Source organism: Festucalex cinctus, chromosome 5 (assembly GCF_051991245.1).
Source record: "Festucalex cinctus isolate MCC-2025b chromosome 5, RoL_Fcin_1.0, whole genome shotgun sequence".
Taxonomy (NCBI): domain Eukaryota; kingdom Metazoa; phylum Chordata; class Actinopteri; order Syngnathiformes; family Syngnathidae; genus Festucalex; species Festucalex cinctus.
In genome coordinates this window covers 29,183,086-29,201,986 of record NC_135415.1, presented here as the reverse complement: position 1 = coordinate 29,201,986, position 18,901 = coordinate 29,183,086, and the positions used below count along the sequence as shown (strand labels likewise).

Below are 18,901 nucleotides of genomic sequence, written 5' to 3'. Positions count from 1 at the left end.
CTTTACCTGGCTGAGAAAAAGTACTCTTTCTGGTGGAGCCAGTTAGTTTCTATTCTTTCCATCAATAGACAAATTTTGAAGAAAAAAAAACAAACACCCATGACATTTGGCCTGTTATTCTCCGAGTTAGCTACCCTTAATTATTTTCCAATCTTTTAAGCCAAGACACACATTTCACATCGGAAATCGCACAGCACATCACTTCACAAAAGTTGATAGGCCTACACGTTATGTACCCTGTTCATGTAGTGAATGTAATTGTTACTACTATAAGTGGTCGCCATAGATAAACTTTATAAAATAAAAATAAACTTCCATCCAAACAATTGACTTATTAGTTTCCCAAGATACATGATTGATCCCGCATGGCACAGTGGTGCCACGCCAGACTGGTTGGGAATCACTGCCCTATTTGAGTCAACTGTTTAACCAACTATTTTGTTATTGCAACTTTTTTTTTTTTTAATAGGTCGAGCATCTCAGCAATCTGAAAATTGCCCAAGGATTAAACCCATTAGTGCCATCATGGAGCAAGATTTACTGCATTGTATTTCATGCTCTTGTGATTGGCTGGCGACCAGTTCGGGGAGTAACCCGCCTACTGCCCATAGCCAGCTGAGATAGGCTCCAGCGACCCTTGTGAGGAGTAAGCGGTTAAGAAGATGAAAGCATATTTCATGCTGATCATTAGCTTTTCGTACATATTTGAAATTGACACCAGCAGAACTAGACATTGATATAGCCAAAACATGTTTCTTGATCGTCTTTGACATTAACTTGTTAGCGAACAAAACAGTCACTCATGTGATTGTGCATAAATGTTTATTCATTTTTTTACCTGCCTATGCATTTGCTCAAAATTAAAGGTGAATTCAAGAACCCTCAAACAAAACCTCCATCCCCCTTTGTCGTGTCACGAGCATTCTTCAAACAGCAGCAATTCTCCAGCTTCACACAACTGCAACACTGAAACTAGATTTATATTGCAACCAAAAGTCAATAAACAAGAGGAGGAAATTGAGTGAATAGTTTACACAGAGAATATGATGGCATTTGCTTAAGCTCAGCTCGTTATCGCTTTATTGCCAATACTGCTGTCGTTTCAACACAATGGGCGTGTATTGATTAAAACTGCCAAAAAATACTAAAGCAATACCTGAAACCCAAATGTACTTCAAGGGTGAATCTTATAGTTTTTTTTAATGTGAGTAAAAGGTGTATCTGAGCACTGAGAATCCTGGAAAGATTTTCAGAGGTGCAATGTACCTGCAGCTGGCTGACTGCTACTCACAATATAAAGCACCTAAAATTAATCTTATCCAGTGTTAGTAAAATATCTTCATTTCCACCTAGCAAGACCAAAGAGAAGTTGCACAAATTCTGAAAATGAGACAGATTGAACTGGGGAGAAAAAAAAATTGCCTCAGTCAATACGACTGACACCATCTAACATTTGGGTACATTTTTAAATCCTTTGCAACATTTTGAACTCCCAGAAAGGTTTGCAAGGAAGCAAAGCAGTTATCCGAATAAACATATCATGTCACTGATTTCAGTGTTGTGTCTACTTTGTGTGAACCATGGATGTGCTGAAGAGAAGTTTCTGTTTTTTCTTTTTCTTCTTTCCGCCCTTCTCATCTGTAAAAGAAACATTTTGTTCTGTAAAGTTACTTAAAAATAAATAAATAAAAAATGCTGTTGGAGCCTGTCAAAAATCGATTTTAGAGATGGGCGCACCTGAGACAACCAAGGTTTGAGGAGAAGATTCCGAATTGTCCAACTGCAGAAGCGCCTTCTCAAATGCTTGGCTGAAAGAATTCTGAAAGTTGGGCACGGGAGCGCGGTCTGACCCGTCACTCTCTCCATCGCTGTCTGCTGCTGGCGGCGCTAACAGCGCATCTGCATGACAACGCACAGTCTTGACTGTAAGGGAGCATTTATTTACGAGTGGCTCTTCAACAGTCACAAAACAGGTTTTACAGGACGCGGAATACAATACAACAAAACCATTATTTCACCCTGCAAACACACCCATCAGTAGGTATAGTATCATTAACCAAAGCACACTTACGCTGACAAGGTAATCTGTGAGTGTAGAAATATAATCATTTGCAGTTCTTACTACCATATCAGCTCTGCAAATGACGATCATTTGAAAAGCTGCTTTTTCAGACCAATCTGTTTCGGCTCCAAGCTTGTGGTTAGGTCACACTACTTTTATGAAATTAAAATTTGCAATAGAGTACCTTTCTTTGTTGTGGTGATTCTCGGCCCATCAACTCTGGCTTTCCCATCTCTCAGCATCTACATGGAATACAATAAGGGTCACAATTTTTATGACCATTGCATATAAGGTTTCTGTAAATCGTGGCTTTTTTGGCTTCTCACAAGATGCCAACAGTAGAAGACTGCTGAAAGAATACGCCAAAAGCATTATACTGTAACTGTACACTACATTATCTCATTCACTCGCCGCCATTTTCCCAGAAGCAATCCCGTTCGCTCCCGGCTGTTTTACTGAATTTTGACTTATTTTTCAAGACCCACAGAATATTGTGTTCAATTGTTATAAAAGCATGGAACCTACCAAAAGAAAGATTAAAGTCTCTTCTCTCATCAGGGGGAAAAAAAAAATGTTTCTATCTGTTTCCGTTTTGCAGCAATTAGCATTAGAAGAGAGCTACGTTTCATCAGTCTTCACAAATCTATTTAAAATTGTAAGTAATTTAGCTTTTTTTTTTCTACATGGCCCTGATTGATCTCCTTTGCTCTGCTGCCACCTGCTGGCCGTTTGTGTAATAACTACCATTTCTGCAACCATTCTTTGCAGTCGAGAGGCTGCATCAAAGCCTTCTGTATGCTTTAGCATAAAAAACAAACAAACAACCAAAAAAAATGTATAAATACGTCTTTGGGACACTTAAAACATTTAAAAAATAAAACGTATTTACACGTTATTGGGAGCAAATGAGTTAAGAGGTCTAAGCCTACTTCGCAGGTTCTGGGTTCACAGTCCTGCCATTTCAATTTTTTTTTGTCCAGTTCTAACTCAATTTTAGGGAACAAATACACTTTCACCTACTAGCTGATGGCACAGTATTGTGTATATAAGACTGCGTAAATTCAAAGAAGAATATGAAACATTACACATCAGCCTCATTTTGGCTGAATAGACAAAGAGGCTATCCAATTTCTCACTCCTATATTGTGTTTTAGACAGAGATATCAATGGCGGTAGGATGATTTTATAATGTACATTATTGGCCATGATTGATGTAAATGTGTATTGTTTGGGGAAAATTGATTTATTTACTGTAAGCACAGATTGGTACAATCAGTAGAATGCAGAAGGGGAAAGTTATGAAACACTTCAAATCGTTTTGAGTCTTTGAATTTCATGGTGGTTTCCATAAAAGAATCTCCGTTCCTTTGTTGTTTTCAGTTTCTGATGTACATTACAGTACTAAGTGTTTAGAAGGGGGGAACTGTGCGGTGGCTTCATTATGGCTCAGTGGAAACCTAACTCACCCCCCTCCTTTTTTTTTTTTTTTTTTTTTTTTTTTTTTTTATAAATGTCCTCTACTTCAGGGAAATTCACTGATCGTGGGTAGGCAAAGCTCTAGATGCATGCGTGTACCTGTAAAAATGTGAACTTTTTAACAATTGCGGGAATGCATTGTGGTCAATGTACGGTGATGGGGAATTGTCAAACCAGTCTATCTTTTTATGTGCAACAATAGCGCAATTCAAATAGACGTTCTTCAGTTTATCATTATAACTAAACACACCTGTGCAAACGACATGCAGTGAGAGTCATCCTCCACACTTCCCACAATAGGAGAGCTTTGTCCATTCAGACTTGGGAATGTCATCCCATCTGAAATACACAAACGGGGAGAAGGGGGGGGGGGAAAGTTTACTTAGGTTTCCCATGCAGATGCACATTCTGTAGTGTGACAAAACGTATTTGACGACAATATTCTCTTATCTACAAACACCAGGATAAGAGGTGGTGCCACATTTGCATATTTTAAGACTGCAGACAGAAAAATAATTGGATTGAGCATAATTATCCCATATGTAAACAATGTAGGGAAAAAGCCACTACAAAAGGCAACACTTCTACTTTTTTTGACTTGCATTCATGAACAAGATCACAATCCTTTTAGTAATTTCATGTGATATTGCATGAATTACATTTAGGTTTTGATGTTTGAAGTTCTCATGTACAAAAAGTACACAACCCTATTTACTTTTTGTAAACAAAGCTAAATTGAATGCACTGCCTTCTGTATTTTTTTTAGAAAATGTGACATTCTTGTTTTGCCTCTAGTTTGAAACAAAATTACAGGCAGAAATGCTCACATACTTAATCGGCTGATGAGTTCACCTGGAGAACCAGAATAAGCACTAAGATGGTAGAACTTACCAGAGGAAGGACTGCTGCTAATAGGAGACGCAGGGACTAAAGTAAAATCAGGATGGACCAGAAGGCTGCTGTTGTGAGGTGGTGACCCGAATGCCGGGAAATGTTGAAGGTTCTCTAGTCCAATGTGCACCTCAGGATCTAAAAACCAGGAGCATATACTGAATGTACCTACTAAGAGGCCTGCAGTAGAAGACTTTCAAAGCAGCAGGTACACTTACATTTACCCTGCTTCTTGTTCTCTTCCATTTCAATTCGCTTTTCTCTGCGCTTCTCATCTCTCGCTTTTTTCAGTCTCAGGCGCTTTCTTTTCTCCAATTCATCTTTGGGTTGTGCGAAAATGCATTTTGGCAAAAGTTAAAATATACAGTATACAATTTAATTCCTGTACAACTAGTGCCCAATGTAATTATTATTATTATTATTATTTTTACAGGCACATTTCAAGTGATGCATATCTAATATCACTGAAAGAAATTCAGCCAACATGAAGACATCCAAAGCTCACATGAACAATGAAATGTGTTAACACAGACCAGAAGCACACATTTATACATGTATATATTATACATGTTTAAAAAAAAAAATAAAAAATAAAAAAAAAAAATAAAAAAAAATAAAAAAAATAAAAGCTATAAAAAAACGTTATGTGGGCTTGGAAGGACAGTTCAGTTTTATAACTTTTCAAATGCCAGGTTTTTGTGATGAAGAAGGGGGGGAAAAAAAAAAAAAAAAAAAAAAAAAAAAAAAAAAAAACAACTCCAAAATGACCGATTTCAAAACCTTTCCAGCTATAATCCGTTCAACCTCAATTGAAGAACAAACTTCAATCTTAAGGTGAATAAAAAACAAATGTGGCACATCTTGATGTGGCAATGTTACTCACTGTTCCGAGATATTGTGAGGGGAATCTCCATTGCGCAGCCCTCTTTAAAACAGTCTACAAACGATCGCTCTGACTCAGGTCTATACTCGTTTCCATTCCAAACCTTGTATTTACATTTGGGAGAATGATAGCAGATTTCTGCTGACACCCATTTAAAATGAGTTTGATTGGTTAATTCTGAACACCGAAACTATCTAAAGTTATTTAACGGTGTGCACGCTGTGCTCAGTTGTTAATTTTTTACTTCCCCTATTTTACAGGTTTTTGCAGGTCACACAAACTTTTGAAATATTTTTTTTTGTCTCATTTTATTTTATATCACAAAAAAAAATGGCATTTGAACAGGAGTGTGAAGACTTAACATCAACTCCACATTTCTATTTAGCCATTCATACTGCAGTCAAACTGACAATACATTTAAAAGAACATTTAGAAAGTCTGATTCTGATCCAAGGATATCCTATTCATATTTTACGCCGCTATGACACAAAAACAGAATTGTGCCACTTGGAAGAAAAATCCCCAAATTGAACCACGTAGTTCATATCGCATATACAAACCTGCGAATGTGTCCATGGTTTCCTTGGACAGGATTGGTGGCTGCAACGATAACTCACAGATGCTGAACTCACATGTGAGCGGCAGATGTGACAAGTAACGATGTCGACGGCGGATCTCCTGTAATAAAGACAACAAAAAAAGAAATATTAAATTGTGAAGACCGTAATGATAGTTTTTTTGTGATAGTGTTAAATAACCGGTGTATGAAGGCTGTTATATAATGGAAGCAACAAAAACTTTGTGTCAAAAATAGCCTCGTCTTCTTTTCCAGGCTTTAGATATAAAATTTGAAATTACAAAAACATCACCATCAAACAGCCATTTGATCTTTTCTTCATCTTGTAAATAGAACACATAAGGGTTATACAGTTCAATGTCATTAAACAAGTTAGGCCACCATAAAGTGTACAATAAAAAGAAAATTAAATTGATGTAATTACTGTCGTTAACAAAAACAAGCCTTGTACAGTATGTACTTCAGATTTTCTGACCTCAGTGACAGTGTGGCCCTCGATTTCCACCACTGTGGCAGTGATGGAGTCTGGGCTGGCCTCCAAGCTGCCATATTCTCTCAACAGACAGCGTACATTCACAGGATGCAAGAACATCTGCTGGCAGTCATCAGCTAGAGGAAAAATATTGGAATTATTACAAGAAGAAGAAGAAAAAAAAAAAAAGGTAAGTTGGTGATACAGCAGTATGTTTGTTTTCAGTGCTAAGTAATCATTCTTGGTTTTTGCTTAGAAAAATTAAATTATTAGGTTTGTGTCTTAACCAACAAACGAGACACGCAACCTTTAAATTGAACTATTAAGGCTTTTGAGAAAAGAACTTGAAAATACCAACCTTGGTAGAAATAATAAAAGGGTCCGTGCACCTGGCTGGTTTGAGTGTGACTTGATTCTGACTCTTTGTCAGAGTTTTCATCACCAGAAATGTGGGGCGGGGCTTGATCCAACACATCGTTAGGAGGTTCTTCAAGCACACTTTCCAAAGCATCTTCAGGCGACCCCTGTAATGCCTCAGCAGCTGGCACTTCTGCCACCTCATCATCAAAAGCAGAAGAGTATTGCAGCACAGGCTAAAGAGAGAGACCAAATTAATGGCGACCGTGGCTCAAGACAGGAAGGTCAATTAAGAAAAAAAAAAAAACCTGTTCTTTCAATTATACCTTGATAGAGCTGTTAATGGTCACCACTTGGTCTGCAGGAGAAGCAGGTTCCTCAAGAGCCAGAGCGGATAAATCAATCATGTTGCCTGGTTGCTTCTGCAGCAACAGTTCTTCTTGCTCCTAAACCACAAAGAACGAACGGTACCCATTTTTTAAATTATTATTATTATTGTACAACCACAAATAAAAGGGATGCTCATAATAAATTATTAACTCATTCACTGCCAGCCATTTTAGAAAATTTCAAAATTTTCAAGGAACGAATCTTTTGAACGGTTCTTTTCAATGAACTGATTCTAGTGATTCAGTACACCCAAAAGAACTGTAACGCCCATCACTACATCCAGCCGTCGGCGAGTCCAAGTGGACGGTAAACATCCGGGCAACTTGTATTCTGCTAGACTAAGCTACATGTCATGTGCTAAGCACGGCTTTAGCGCGCATTAACTCATTTACTCCCAAAAACGTATAAATACGTTCTATTTTAAATATTACCATGCTCCCAAAGATGTATTTATACGTTTTGGCTTTGATGCAGCCTCTGAACTGAAGAGAATGCTTGAAGTAATGGTAGTTATTACAAAATAGGCCAGCAGATGGCAGCAGAGTATAAGAGATCAAAAATCTATTTTCCTCACTATTTTAAACAGATTTGTGAATAATGATGAAACTTAGCCATATTCTAATGCTAATTAATGCAAAATGGAAACAGATAGAAATATGATTTTTTTTTTTCCTGATGAAAGAAGAGGCTCTAATCTTTCTTTTGGTAGATGTTTTTATAGCAATAGGACACAATATTCTATGGGCCTTGCAAAATCCAGTAAAACAGCAAAAATGTCCTGGGAGTGAATGAGTTAATTAAGAGCAGCCACCCCCCCACAGATGGAATGATATGAAACCGGACGTGTAGACTTTACTCTTAACAATATTTGGGATCCAAGACATCTTTTTCTCGCTCATTACGGCAGCAAATTCCCATTGAAATGAACGAAGACGTCTTCACGTCACGATCACCGTACGATCGAATTCGGACACTTAATCGGTTTAAACTAAAATCCAGATGCCAAAGATATTTGCACTCTTATTCTTTGTACACAATGCCTAATCCAATACTGGAAAATGATTAATAAGGCTTGTGTTGGCTTCATAACAGCCTCATGTTTTGTTGAAAAATATAACATTGGCAAAATGACTCGGGCACGCACGCGGATATTTACCTGCAAATGGCAAAGTGCGCTCTGGATGAAGCAACCTTGCGAGTCCTCTTCCTGGCATAGCTGAGCCTGCAGGACTGCCTTCTCCTCTTGCACGAGGCTGAGGACCTGCGTGGAGGAGGTGAGCAGCAGCTTGGAATACGGGCTCAAAGAAGCATCTGAAGAACAAAAGTAGACATCCATGTTGAATGGCATCTTGTTTCTCGAGTTGTTTTTCTTCACAGCAGTTGTGTGCACATCAACCGACTAAAAAGGTCTCCTGGAGTGGTCTAAGACATGAGTGATTTTGTGATTAAACTACACCACAACAGCAAAAACATACTGAAGTTTACAGAACCATAGTAATGTTTTGATTATTCACCTCCAAACCGCACAGGCTCCTCCACTTTCACCCACTGAGAGCTTGGCAGGGCCACCACAGCCCCCTTTTCCCGCCGCATGAGGCGCATGGTGATGACATCCCCAACCACATACTGCCTGGTCTCCATAGCAACCACACTACAACAAGAATTAATTTCATTTTACAATTACAATAAGCTACTGAAAAAGTAAACTAAGTATTTATTTTGTTTAAACTGTAGGTATTACCTCTTCAAATCCACTGTGTGAACAGCTTCATAACATATGGGGCACTTTGACCAAGTCTTGTCACTTAAAGACAGGTAGTGCAGTATGCAAGGCCAGCAGAAGATATGTCCACAGCGCGTGATGCGAGCTGCCACAGGTGGGTAGAGACAGATGGGGCAAGATGGCACCTCATGACTGTAGATCCGCTGCATGGACAAATCAAGAGGGATTTAAACGTTTGTGGCTAAGACAAAGAACACATCCCACACTGGGTAGGATGGCACTAACCACTTGTTGCACACAGTCCCAGTTGACCAAAGTGTCAGGATCAGTGAAGTGAGCCTTGTAGTCCTGGTCATCAGTCACCACAAACTGGCAACTAAAATTAACACAACGATTGTAAAACTTGATTGATAACATACAATCTTTTGTGTCCTCATTCATGCTACACTTTATTTGCTTACTTGGCCTGCAGGAAAAGCTCCTTGTTAAAGGGCTTGTGCTTGTGACCCCATTTATTTCGGCGTCCCCAACAGGCGTAGCCGCCATCTCCGACAGCACCATTACCTCCACGAGGTTCAAAGGTGAAGTTCAACAGGTGGTTCAGGCTTATTTTTTTCGGTCCAGCAAATTGAGCCGGGCTAAACTCTGCCCGGCGGGTCTCTGCTACCTGAACAGGTAAGAAGTGAATGACAATTACACAGGACGACCACGGTTCTAATTAAATTATCTGGATAAAAATACATCCACACAAGATTTTAAATACAGAATTCTGATATTAAAATAGCAACCTCCTCCCGTCGTCCTCCACCTGCAACCCCAAACTGTCGCCCTCCACCTCTCTGGGGGGGTCTCTTGTCAAAATTCTTGCTTTTCTGTGGATTGGTGCGACGTGGGCCCGAGAAGTTTTCTGTTTTGGGAAAGGAGGGCTCCCGTTTGCGGCCATAGCGCTTGGTGCCTCCATTATTCTTATTTTCTGAAAAATGAAAAAGAAAGGAAAAATGTGTGAGCTGCGAAAATGTATGATCATCAAAGTGTCCTCATTCCACTGCAGAATTTGTAGAATAATTAATTCTAATATGCATAAATATCACAGTACAGTATTTTAGGTAACAAAGTGGACATTTTGCCACCAACCGCTAGTTTGCAGTGAGTCTCACGAGAATCACAAGTATTCTGCACCAGTAGATGTGTGTACTAGCTCCTGGCATACTGGTTATTGTGGTCGGCCCCAAAGTCTTGGGTACATTGAATCCCACTCTCCACATATTTTTTAAACCACAATTTCTCACAGCCATTTGGGAGTTGTAAACGAGTCATTTTGTTTCATGTTTATTTGAGAGAACAAAAAGAAAATTGCTGCATTTGAAAAGACTACTTACTTCCTGATAGCCATGCTCTTGAGGGTTATGGTTAGGCTGGTAAGGCAGATAGTCTATTTTTGGTTGTAAAACAAAACGAAAACTGTGAAAAGACACAGAAGTAGGTGAAGCGATGCAGGAACCACGCCCAGTGATGACTCGTGCAGCTATTGACCTATCACAGCAGTTCACGGCAAAATAACACTAGCAGTAGAGTTGGCCTGTCCCGGCGAAATATCCAGGATTTAGTTTATGAAAATGTATTATGCAATTTAGTTTTACTTCCGTTCACATCATACCGTCATCGTAATACCAGCAGCACAAACCAACTATTGTTGGTGAACTTTACATTATGGCTACATTTGAGGCTGTTATATAAACCAGAATGCAACTAAATGCCTAGTTAACAGGCTAACATTCACGTAATAGCATAGCTAAGTACCAATTACCAAATGACATAAATCAGCATGAACCGGGACAAGCATGTCACCGTTAACTTTGGAAAGCGGGTCAAATGTTTTGACAGCGATGTCAGCCATGTTGCACAAACCAAACCATGCCGCCCTACGACGAGGCCTTAACAGACAGGCGCGCATCAAGAGACATCGTGTTTCCAAAATCGATTGACATTTTTAATACTGAATGCATTTATTTGTTGTAGGCTACCTGATTTGGGTTTAGATTCCCCCGGGGTTGGCCCAGAGGAGGTTGAACGAGGTGGAACCTTGGTATTGCTGCTGCTGCTCGGGTTCTTCTCCATGTTTGTTTCTGTGCTGTGAACGAGGCCGAGCTTCGAGCCGAGAGCTACTGAGCTCTCTAGCATTAAACGAAATATCAAAGGAATAAATTGGGCTGCAATGAGTGCGGGTTAGGCGGCGAAGGCCCCGATTCATATCGTTCAAACGCGGAGAACCCATCACGGCGACATCTTTACAACAAAATAATCCAGAGGGAAAAAAAACAAGAGACACGATATCGGCGTCTCAAGTTATGGAGGCTTTGAGAAGAGAGGACGAAAACTCGCCGCACGGGGCCAAGACCCCCAAAAAGAAGCTCCTTCTCGAGCAGGCCAACAATTAGCCAATCCGATGGATTAAACGCTCCCTAATAACGTGACTTTATCAATCTTAATATTTTGCTCCAAAAATATATTTCTATTCGCTTGCACGAATGGCGACGGGTCGCCAGTCAGAATCCTGAGAGACCCGGATGTTGCTTCTCGATGCAGCAAATATGTTCATTCGAGGCCTTTTAGCGCATCTTGGGAAATGTAGTCTACGTAATAAAGCCAGTCGCAATCACGACAGTGCTTATTAATCGTCGTCATTGGATTGAACAATTACAGATCATGGTCTTTAATTGCAGTGGATAAGCGAATTATTCCTTTTGAACGGTGTAATGTTGCCTGTTTTTAAAACATCCACGTGCAGGCGCCGTGTCTTGAATGCGAGTTGGAAGTTCAAAATTAAGTAACATGTTTTGGGGGATCAATAATGATTAATGCATACATTGACATTGCATTGCAATCTGGGAAGTACAATTAAATTGGGGCAATTCTGCCTTAAAAAAAAAAAAGGAGCAAAGTAAATTTGAGTGTCAGCATATTTTTTTTTATTTTTAAAGATAACTTCTTAGAATTTTTGCCACCGGTGTGACATCTGCACGATAAGGGGTTTGCATTTTGTATCGTAATGTACTCATTTCACAACGTGTAAAACTGTTTCTGTGAATTAAAGACATTACTAATTTATTATGTAAAACGTGAAGAAGTTGAGCCAGAGCTTTGAATTCAACATCAACCACCCTGATGTCAAATATGGCTGGGTGGCTAAAATAGCCATGTATTGAAACACTTAAAATGATTAAATGTTGCCCCAGGAAAAGGAAATATTCAATAGGATTTGCAACCAATCAAGTACTTATTTCATCATCTTTATTAGTTGGTGTGTATTGGCCAGGTTCACCGGATTTGTAGTTCAACAACAACAAAAAATAATATTTAATCGATATCTAAGAATTGAATAAACTTAAAACATCCAACAATTTTCATTTTATTGAAAAAAAAAAAAGATGCACAGAACAGGCAAGAATGAATGAAACTCGATATAACACAGGGTGCGAGAGTGGGTCTCGCATCGTGAGGTCACGCTTCTTCATCACCATCATCAGGTTCATCTTCATATGCTCCCTGCACTACGGAGCAACTCAAGATAGCTTTGCGAACCTGTTTCTCGTCTTCTGCAATTCAGCAAAACAAACAAAATGTCAGTTTTCTTTGACAATCCTTAAACCACGAGAACGTTAAAGTGGTTCCGAAAACAAGTACACAATTATCAATGATAAGACTTACCTTCATTTTTACAACTTGGGAGCATTCGATGGAGCTGCTGTTTGTTGTAATGTATCAGAAACTTCTGACAAGTTCTGACTGTTCCTTAGGAAATATTAAATTGAATTAATTGATTATTCAAATGCGCCAAAAATGTATGTATGATAAAATGCGTGATCTTTCATATTGCTGGCGTCTGGCCAGAACCTCATAAGTCACAATTTGATAAATTTCAGTTTTTTTTTTTGTTTTTTTTTAAGAAATTGTTGACCATTCTAAAGTACTGAAAATAGTTTGCTCTCTTTCATAACATAATGTTAACGGTTGAACAAACATGCTGTTTTTGAGGTCTCCTGAAAAGTGACTATTTTATAGGTACAAGGTTTCAGCCCGACGCCAGTGATAGTCTTGAAGTCTAAAAAGGAATATGAATTGAAGTTAAACATATTTAACAAACACTCCAAATGTACAGTAAGTACAAGATGATTATTTTCTTACCCCCTACATGCAGACAGTTCAGAAAACATGGTGTTTTCTGGCTCCGGGTACCAATGCTGGTGATGAAAGGTAGTGCTGACCACAGCAGTTTGTAGCCCATTTTCGGGAATCGCAGGAATACCATTCCTGTTTGGGCGTTAAGGTATTTCACTGAAAGGAATGAAAACAAAAGTAAATACGGTACTTTGACGTGAACACTGTACAGTATCATCTGGGTGATGACATTGATTACAGTATACATTTAATCTTCTGCTTTAAAAACTGGTGCTACAATGGCCCACACACTGATGCTGGGCCACTGATCACTAGGGATGCAACGACAAAACTGCCACGATATCGTCATTGTCATGTCACGATATTAAAAGCAGCACATATATTTAAAAAAAAAATCTGGTTGATTTTCATTTGTGCAGTTCTAGCACCCTCTGGTGGCATTTTTTTAAAGTGCAATTTAATTTTCACAAGGGATATTTTGGCCCTATATACTTGTAGGACAATAGCGGTCTGAGGCGAAGAGTACACATGACTATGTCCTCTCTCACATCCGCACTTTCAACCCATCCCTCCCCTCAGCGAGTCACACGATGCATTCTGAGATGCTCGGAAATAGCATCGCTTAGTAAAACGGAACATAATGGTATCAAACAATATACATAACCCAATTTGCTACACTTACATTAGTATAAAATAATTACAATAGCAGAAATGTTATTTGGTTTTACAATAGAGCCCTGAATTTTGAGGACAATAAATGTTCTCAAAATTACATTACTTTTATTTATTTTATTTTATTTTTTTAGCCCATTTAGCTTTGCTTCTAGACAAGAAAAGAAAGTTTGTTGCTTCACACAGTGTAAATTTAAGAAATGAAAACTTTTGATTATATAAAAAAAGAAAAACAATCGTTCATTTGATATATTATATATTTTTTTTAATTGTTTAATAAAAACTCTTGCTCTATGTCCCTGAAATTAACTGGCTGGTTGGAAAAAAAAATGCTCCACAAAATTAGAAATTTACTCCTCAAATTAAGTCATTGATTTGCAAAACTGCTTCGCAAAAACATAATAATAATCCCGAGCTTTGTGCAACGAACAACGACGAATAGCAAACGCTGGATGTCAGCCCTCCCCGAATCGGATTTTTTTTTTTCCCAAACCACCAAGCTGAGCAAGTTGTAATACGAATAAGTACATAACATTTGTTTACCACAGAATCTCGTGCTGCACATGGCCGTTCCATAGTCGCCGTGTATGCGGGCCACCGCTTCTTTCACTGCCAGGTAGATATCTTTCTCAGTCAGGAGGAAGAGTCTGTTCCTGTCGGTCACGTTTATCTCACAGAGTAAATACCTGTCAACAAATACAATTTCAGAAACGAACTCACAATAACACCGTTAGACATAAATCATGAATCCGTGCTCTCAACTTACCTCGACTTAACTCTCACCATCGCTGCTAATTTCTTCTTCTATGACCGCCAACTTCCGTCAACAAAACATCTAATTTGCCAGATACCTTAGCGCCGCATGCTGGGCATTAATGATACTGAAGACGAATGTGCGCTACTTTTGGGTTTCGAGTCAAGCGCCGTTGTAATGTAACCGGTTTGAAGCAAGTAATTACGAGTAGCCACCCAAGTTAAAATAAAACGGGAGGCCCCGAGCAACAAATCACTCATACCCGTGTGGTAACTATGACAACGCACATCGTTCTAGCCAAGCCAACCGCAGTCGTACTTTTCCGTCACCGATACACGCTTTACGCCATCTTGAAATTGCAGCCGTTATTTGCCAAGGCGCTGTGAAATAAAAAAAGCACAACTATTTGTTTTCTTCCTACCGCCGCCACGGTGCCTAATATGCACGGTTCTCGGAACAAAGCGGCACCAACAGTCGGGAAGGGACACACGGACGCAGACGCTGGCACGGAGTCGAACCGCAAAGACCGAAAAGCAGTTGGAGGGATGTTAAAAAAGCTCAAATCCAGGCGCAGTCAAACGGATAAGTGGCCCGTCGTCACAGAAGATGAACTTCGGGCGCTCGGAGGAGAGATTTCTCCGGATCACGTCCTGGGACTCCGTGCCGTCACGGAGGGTACGTGAACGGTAGCTTTACTAGCTTAAATGTATCGCTAGACACCAAGCACTATTGTTTGTGGTGTACGCATTGCTAACCGATCTTGCTAAAGGGGACTAGTCTCCTGGTTGGTCAGCTTTCTCACAGGTGCACATTAACAATGGAATGCGATGAATAATTGTAATTAGTGTTAAAGTCAAAGTAGCAAAACTTAAAGTTCTTAGGTAGGACGTGTAAGTAGGAGGTGACATGCACTGTTAAATTATATCCATAGTAACCCATATACTTTTATATTTGTGCCATTATTGATGCTAAAACATGTAACTATTCTAATGCATGAACTCTTATAGTTTTATAAGAAACTGGAGGAACTATGCGCATGAGGCTACCCGAGTCTGACTCACACTATGGCTCCAAACATGGGGTCTGTCATCGGAGCTGCAGCCAATATTAAATGCCTCTCATTGTTTTGGCCTTTTCCTGCAGCAGACAACAATGGCGCTACTTCCCTCCTTAATCACAGTGCGTCATTAAAGAACTTGAAGCCTATATACTGTACAAATGCTTTCCGTCCAGTGCCTCACAGGAGTGAGAAAACAGTTGTGACAGCACAACTGTTGTGCATTCTGTCAAAATTTGAACTAATATTTTGTTTCCTGTTTGCAGACTATCTTTGCAAACCTGAAGATAATATCTACAACATCGACTTTACCCGTTTCAAGATCAGAGATCTTGAGACTGGCACAGTTCTGTTTGAGATCGCCAAGCCTCCCAACAGTGGTAAATGATGTGTCAATTGAACCTGACAATTAACACAGTAGTTGTGTGTGTACACGTTCATATAATTTGATTAATAACGGTAAACGTGTTAAAAGTAGTTTTTTATTTTTATTTTTTATAAAGTTTATTGATTATTTAAAATTTTAGTAATAAAGACAATCAAGAGATAAATACACAAATTTCATGGCAGTCCAATACAAATGTAATCTGAACAACAACAAAAAAAATAAATCATAAACTCAACTCAACTTTATTATATAAAACACTTTAAAACAAGCATTGCCGTATACAAAGTTCTGTACATGAAACAGAAATGGGTCATGCAGTAAAGAATAAGAAAAACAAGAACAAAGCAAACATTTTTAAGTGCGTATACAAGTAAATAAAGTGTGCATCAGTAAATTAATAAGAAGTAGGTGAGTGAATAAATAGATACATAGATAAATAAATAGAATAAACATCAGATACTAATGCTGATTATTAGTAGTCAAGGAGGCCGATAACCGGCGACAGTTGAAGCCTATATTTATTTTTAGTAAAGAAAAAAAAAAGGGGGGGGGGGGGGGGGTCTTTACTTTGTTGTAATGTCTTAAAGCATGTTTATTGAACATTTTTTCAGACTTTTCAAAAATGTAGAAGTTTTTTTTATTTTTTTTATTTTTATCTTAGACAATACTAAAATTTAAAAATACCCGAAATCTTAAACTTTCACATTGCTTTGTTGTAATTTCGACCAAAAACAAAAGGTTCCCAAGGTCAGCAGCATCTCTTGTAAAGTAAACTGAACATTTAAATAAATAGTTCCGCATTTATAATGGTTTTAGATTTACCTTTTATCGGCCATCAGATTAAAAAAAAAAAAAAAAAAAAAAAGGCTGATAATATCGGTAGTCGTCACAATGCCCAATATGGCTGATTATCAGTCTATGCCTACATTCGACACAGACAATAATTTAGGTCACAATACAACATGAAACTATGCTAATTCAATCTTACATTATATGCCAATGTCAATGATTTCCGCCTCCATGTTTTTGTGACTTGGTGACTTTTCCAATTGTAACTCCAAATGAATGCTGAACTGGAATTTGACTTTGGACGATGCTGCGTTTTTAAAGGACTGTAAAATACTGTGATGCTGCCTACATTTTACCAAATGTCTACTTATTTCAAGTGTTTGTTTTGATTGATTTATTTGTTTAGAGTGGGGAATTGTTTGCATCTTTTACATGTCAATGTCTAAATTGCCCACTGACCCTTTGAAACATCAGTGGAATAATATTTTAAAAAGTTAAATAATAAATTACATGAGGCATAACTGCAAATTTCTTCCTGATACGCATTTAGCAAATAAATGCCCAACAAACTCATTTCTTTTTAAATGTATTTTTATATTCAACAGATATAAATGTGAATTATATAAATGTGAATTGCAGGGAAGATTTGTTTCAGTATTCTGATGAGAGCTGCGTGATTCGTTTAGCGCAGCTATTGTTATTGTTGCGAAATGACGATCACTCCTACCTCGACAATTTGATTTCCGAGCAGCTAAACTGGTTTTGTCTTTCAGGTCCTGTCGAGGCTGAAGAGGGGAACGGAGACGTTGACGTCAGTGCTGGACGCTTTGTGCGATATCAGTTTACGCCAGCGTTCCTGAAACTACAGACTGTAGGTGCAACGTAAGTGCAAACGGACCATAACGTTTGTTTCACACAACTAAGGACACGGTTGTCAGCATTCGAACAAGAAGTCTGTGCACAACTGACGCTTGAACTCTTTATTTCTCTGTTTCCAAACGTCAGTGTGGAGTTCACCGTTGGCGATCGTCCCATCAACAACTTCCGTATGATCGAGAGGCATTACTTTCAGGGACGCCTTCTCAAAAACTTTGACTTTGACTTCGGCTTTTGCATTCCCAACAGCCGCAACACGTGTGAACACATTTACGAGTTTCCACAACTTCCAGATGACCTCAGTAGGTCCTGTTTTGTCTTTTTACTGTGCCTAAATAATAGCTAACATTGATAGTTGGGCATACTTCATCTGTCCTGTATTTTCTTCCCTTTGTTTTTTTTTTTTTTTCAGTTCACCAAATGGTGGAGCATCCTTATGAGACCAGATCAGACAGTTTCTACTTTGTGGACAACAAGCTCATCATGCACAACAAGGCAGACTATGCCTATAATGGTGGTCAGTAAGGCCTTGAGGAGGACAACTAAATGTAATACAACCGATTTGTTTTGTACGAATCTTGTTAGATTTAGTTTTATTTTCTGAGACGGATGAATTCTTCCTTCATCAGCAGAATCAACAAACCACGTCTGACATTCGATGCTTTCGTGAATCTGTTTAGAATCTTACAGGGATTTTTGACGCTGAGGAAAATTCTGTTCAAGCTTGTCACATAAGAATAATGTGACAGTTTGTGCACTGTTTGCCTTTATTTTAGTTTGCGTCTCTGCTGGAAAGGGACAATCACAGAACTCGAGTGATAGAGGTTCTGTTACAACTCGATTTGGTATTGTAAGATAGTTTTCCAATGAATTGCCTCAAACTGTTTTTTTTTTTCTCAAGTGACAATTGCTCCTCGTAAAGAATAAGGAGCACTGAATAGAAGTTGTATAGTATTCATAGTGATAGGTCTTTTTCATCCACTCATATTGATATCATTTTTTATATTGCTGGGACTTTTGTGTGAAATATTTGAGATGGATGTGCTTGATATAACATGCTTGGTTAATTTATATCATGTTAGTATAACCGTCTTTAAGTTAAAATAAAGTTTTCTTGACATCAGGTGTCATTTTCATCCTGTTAAAATGAGCATTGTATGCTAAAATGTGATTTTTATTTTTTTTTTTAATTTCTTCATTAATTTCAAGACAAACAGGGAAACTAGCCTTTTCATTGAATCTGGCTCTCTTCACCATGAATTCAGAAAGCGTTGTGTTCTTGTACTGTATTATCCATCTTCATGCGACTTAAGGAAGTGAAGTGTCCATTTCGTCTTGCTAGTTAGCTAGTTTTG

The 18,901-nt window shown here is 38.6% G+C and overlaps 3 protein-coding genes across 5 annotated transcripts; 1 reads left to right on the top strand and 2 right to left on the bottom strand.

The window, feature by feature from the left end:
- Window positions 1-805: 805 nt before the first annotated feature.
- rnf10 (ring finger protein 10) lies at window positions 806-11,426 on the bottom strand. Its single transcript, XM_077522260.1, has 17 exons — window positions 10,856-11,426; window positions 9,620-9,804; window positions 9,293-9,498; window positions 9,117-9,207; window positions 8,850-9,034; window positions 8,623-8,759; window positions 8,265-8,419; window positions 7,045-7,164; window positions 6,720-6,954; window positions 6,365-6,498; window positions 5,873-5,990; window positions 4,648-4,749; window positions 4,430-4,567; window positions 3,789-3,877; window positions 2,247-2,304; window positions 1,738-1,899; window positions 806-1,638 (listed from the first exon to the last, which is right to left on the bottom strand). Exons 1-17 carry the CDS (start codon window positions 11,010-11,012, stop codon window positions 1,565-1,567), a joined length of 2,346 nt encoding a protein of 781 aa, XP_077378386.1. The 5' UTR covers window positions 11,013-11,426; the 3' UTR covers window positions 806-1,564.
- Window positions 11,427-12,224: 798 nt separating this feature from the next.
- Window positions 12,225-15,251, bottom strand: pop5 (POP5 homolog, ribonuclease P/MRP subunit). Of its 3 annotated transcripts, none has more exons than XM_077521201.1 (5): window positions 14,449-15,251; window positions 14,226-14,368; window positions 13,017-13,166; window positions 12,540-12,617; window positions 12,225-12,427 (listed from the first exon to the last, which is right to left on the bottom strand). In XM_077521201.1, the coding sequence occupies exons 1-5, from the start codon at window positions 14,466-14,468 to the stop codon at window positions 12,333-12,335; spliced, it is 486 nt and encodes a 161-aa protein (XP_077377327.1). In that variant the 5' UTR covers window positions 14,469-15,251; the 3' UTR covers window positions 12,225-12,332. The 3 variants fall into 3 exon arrangements, with proteins under 3 accessions (XP_077377327.1, XP_077377325.1, XP_077377328.1); XM_077521199.1 differs by having other exon boundaries at window positions 12,540-12,623; window positions 14,449-15,238; XM_077521202.1 differs by lacking the exons at window positions 12,225-12,427; window positions 12,540-12,617 and adding an exon at window positions 12,638-12,933 and having other exon boundaries at window positions 14,449-15,248.
- unc119b (unc-119 lipid binding chaperone B) lies at window positions 14,584-18,669 on the top strand. The gene is made up of 5 exons (XM_077521197.1): window positions 14,584-15,111; window positions 15,760-15,873; window positions 17,444-17,552; window positions 17,676-17,848; window positions 17,959-18,669. Exons 1-5 carry the CDS (start codon window positions 14,877-14,879, stop codon window positions 18,069-18,071), a joined length of 744 nt encoding a protein of 247 aa, XP_077377323.1. The 5' UTR covers window positions 14,584-14,876; the 3' UTR covers window positions 18,072-18,669.
- Window positions 18,670-18,901: the final 232 nt, after the last annotated feature.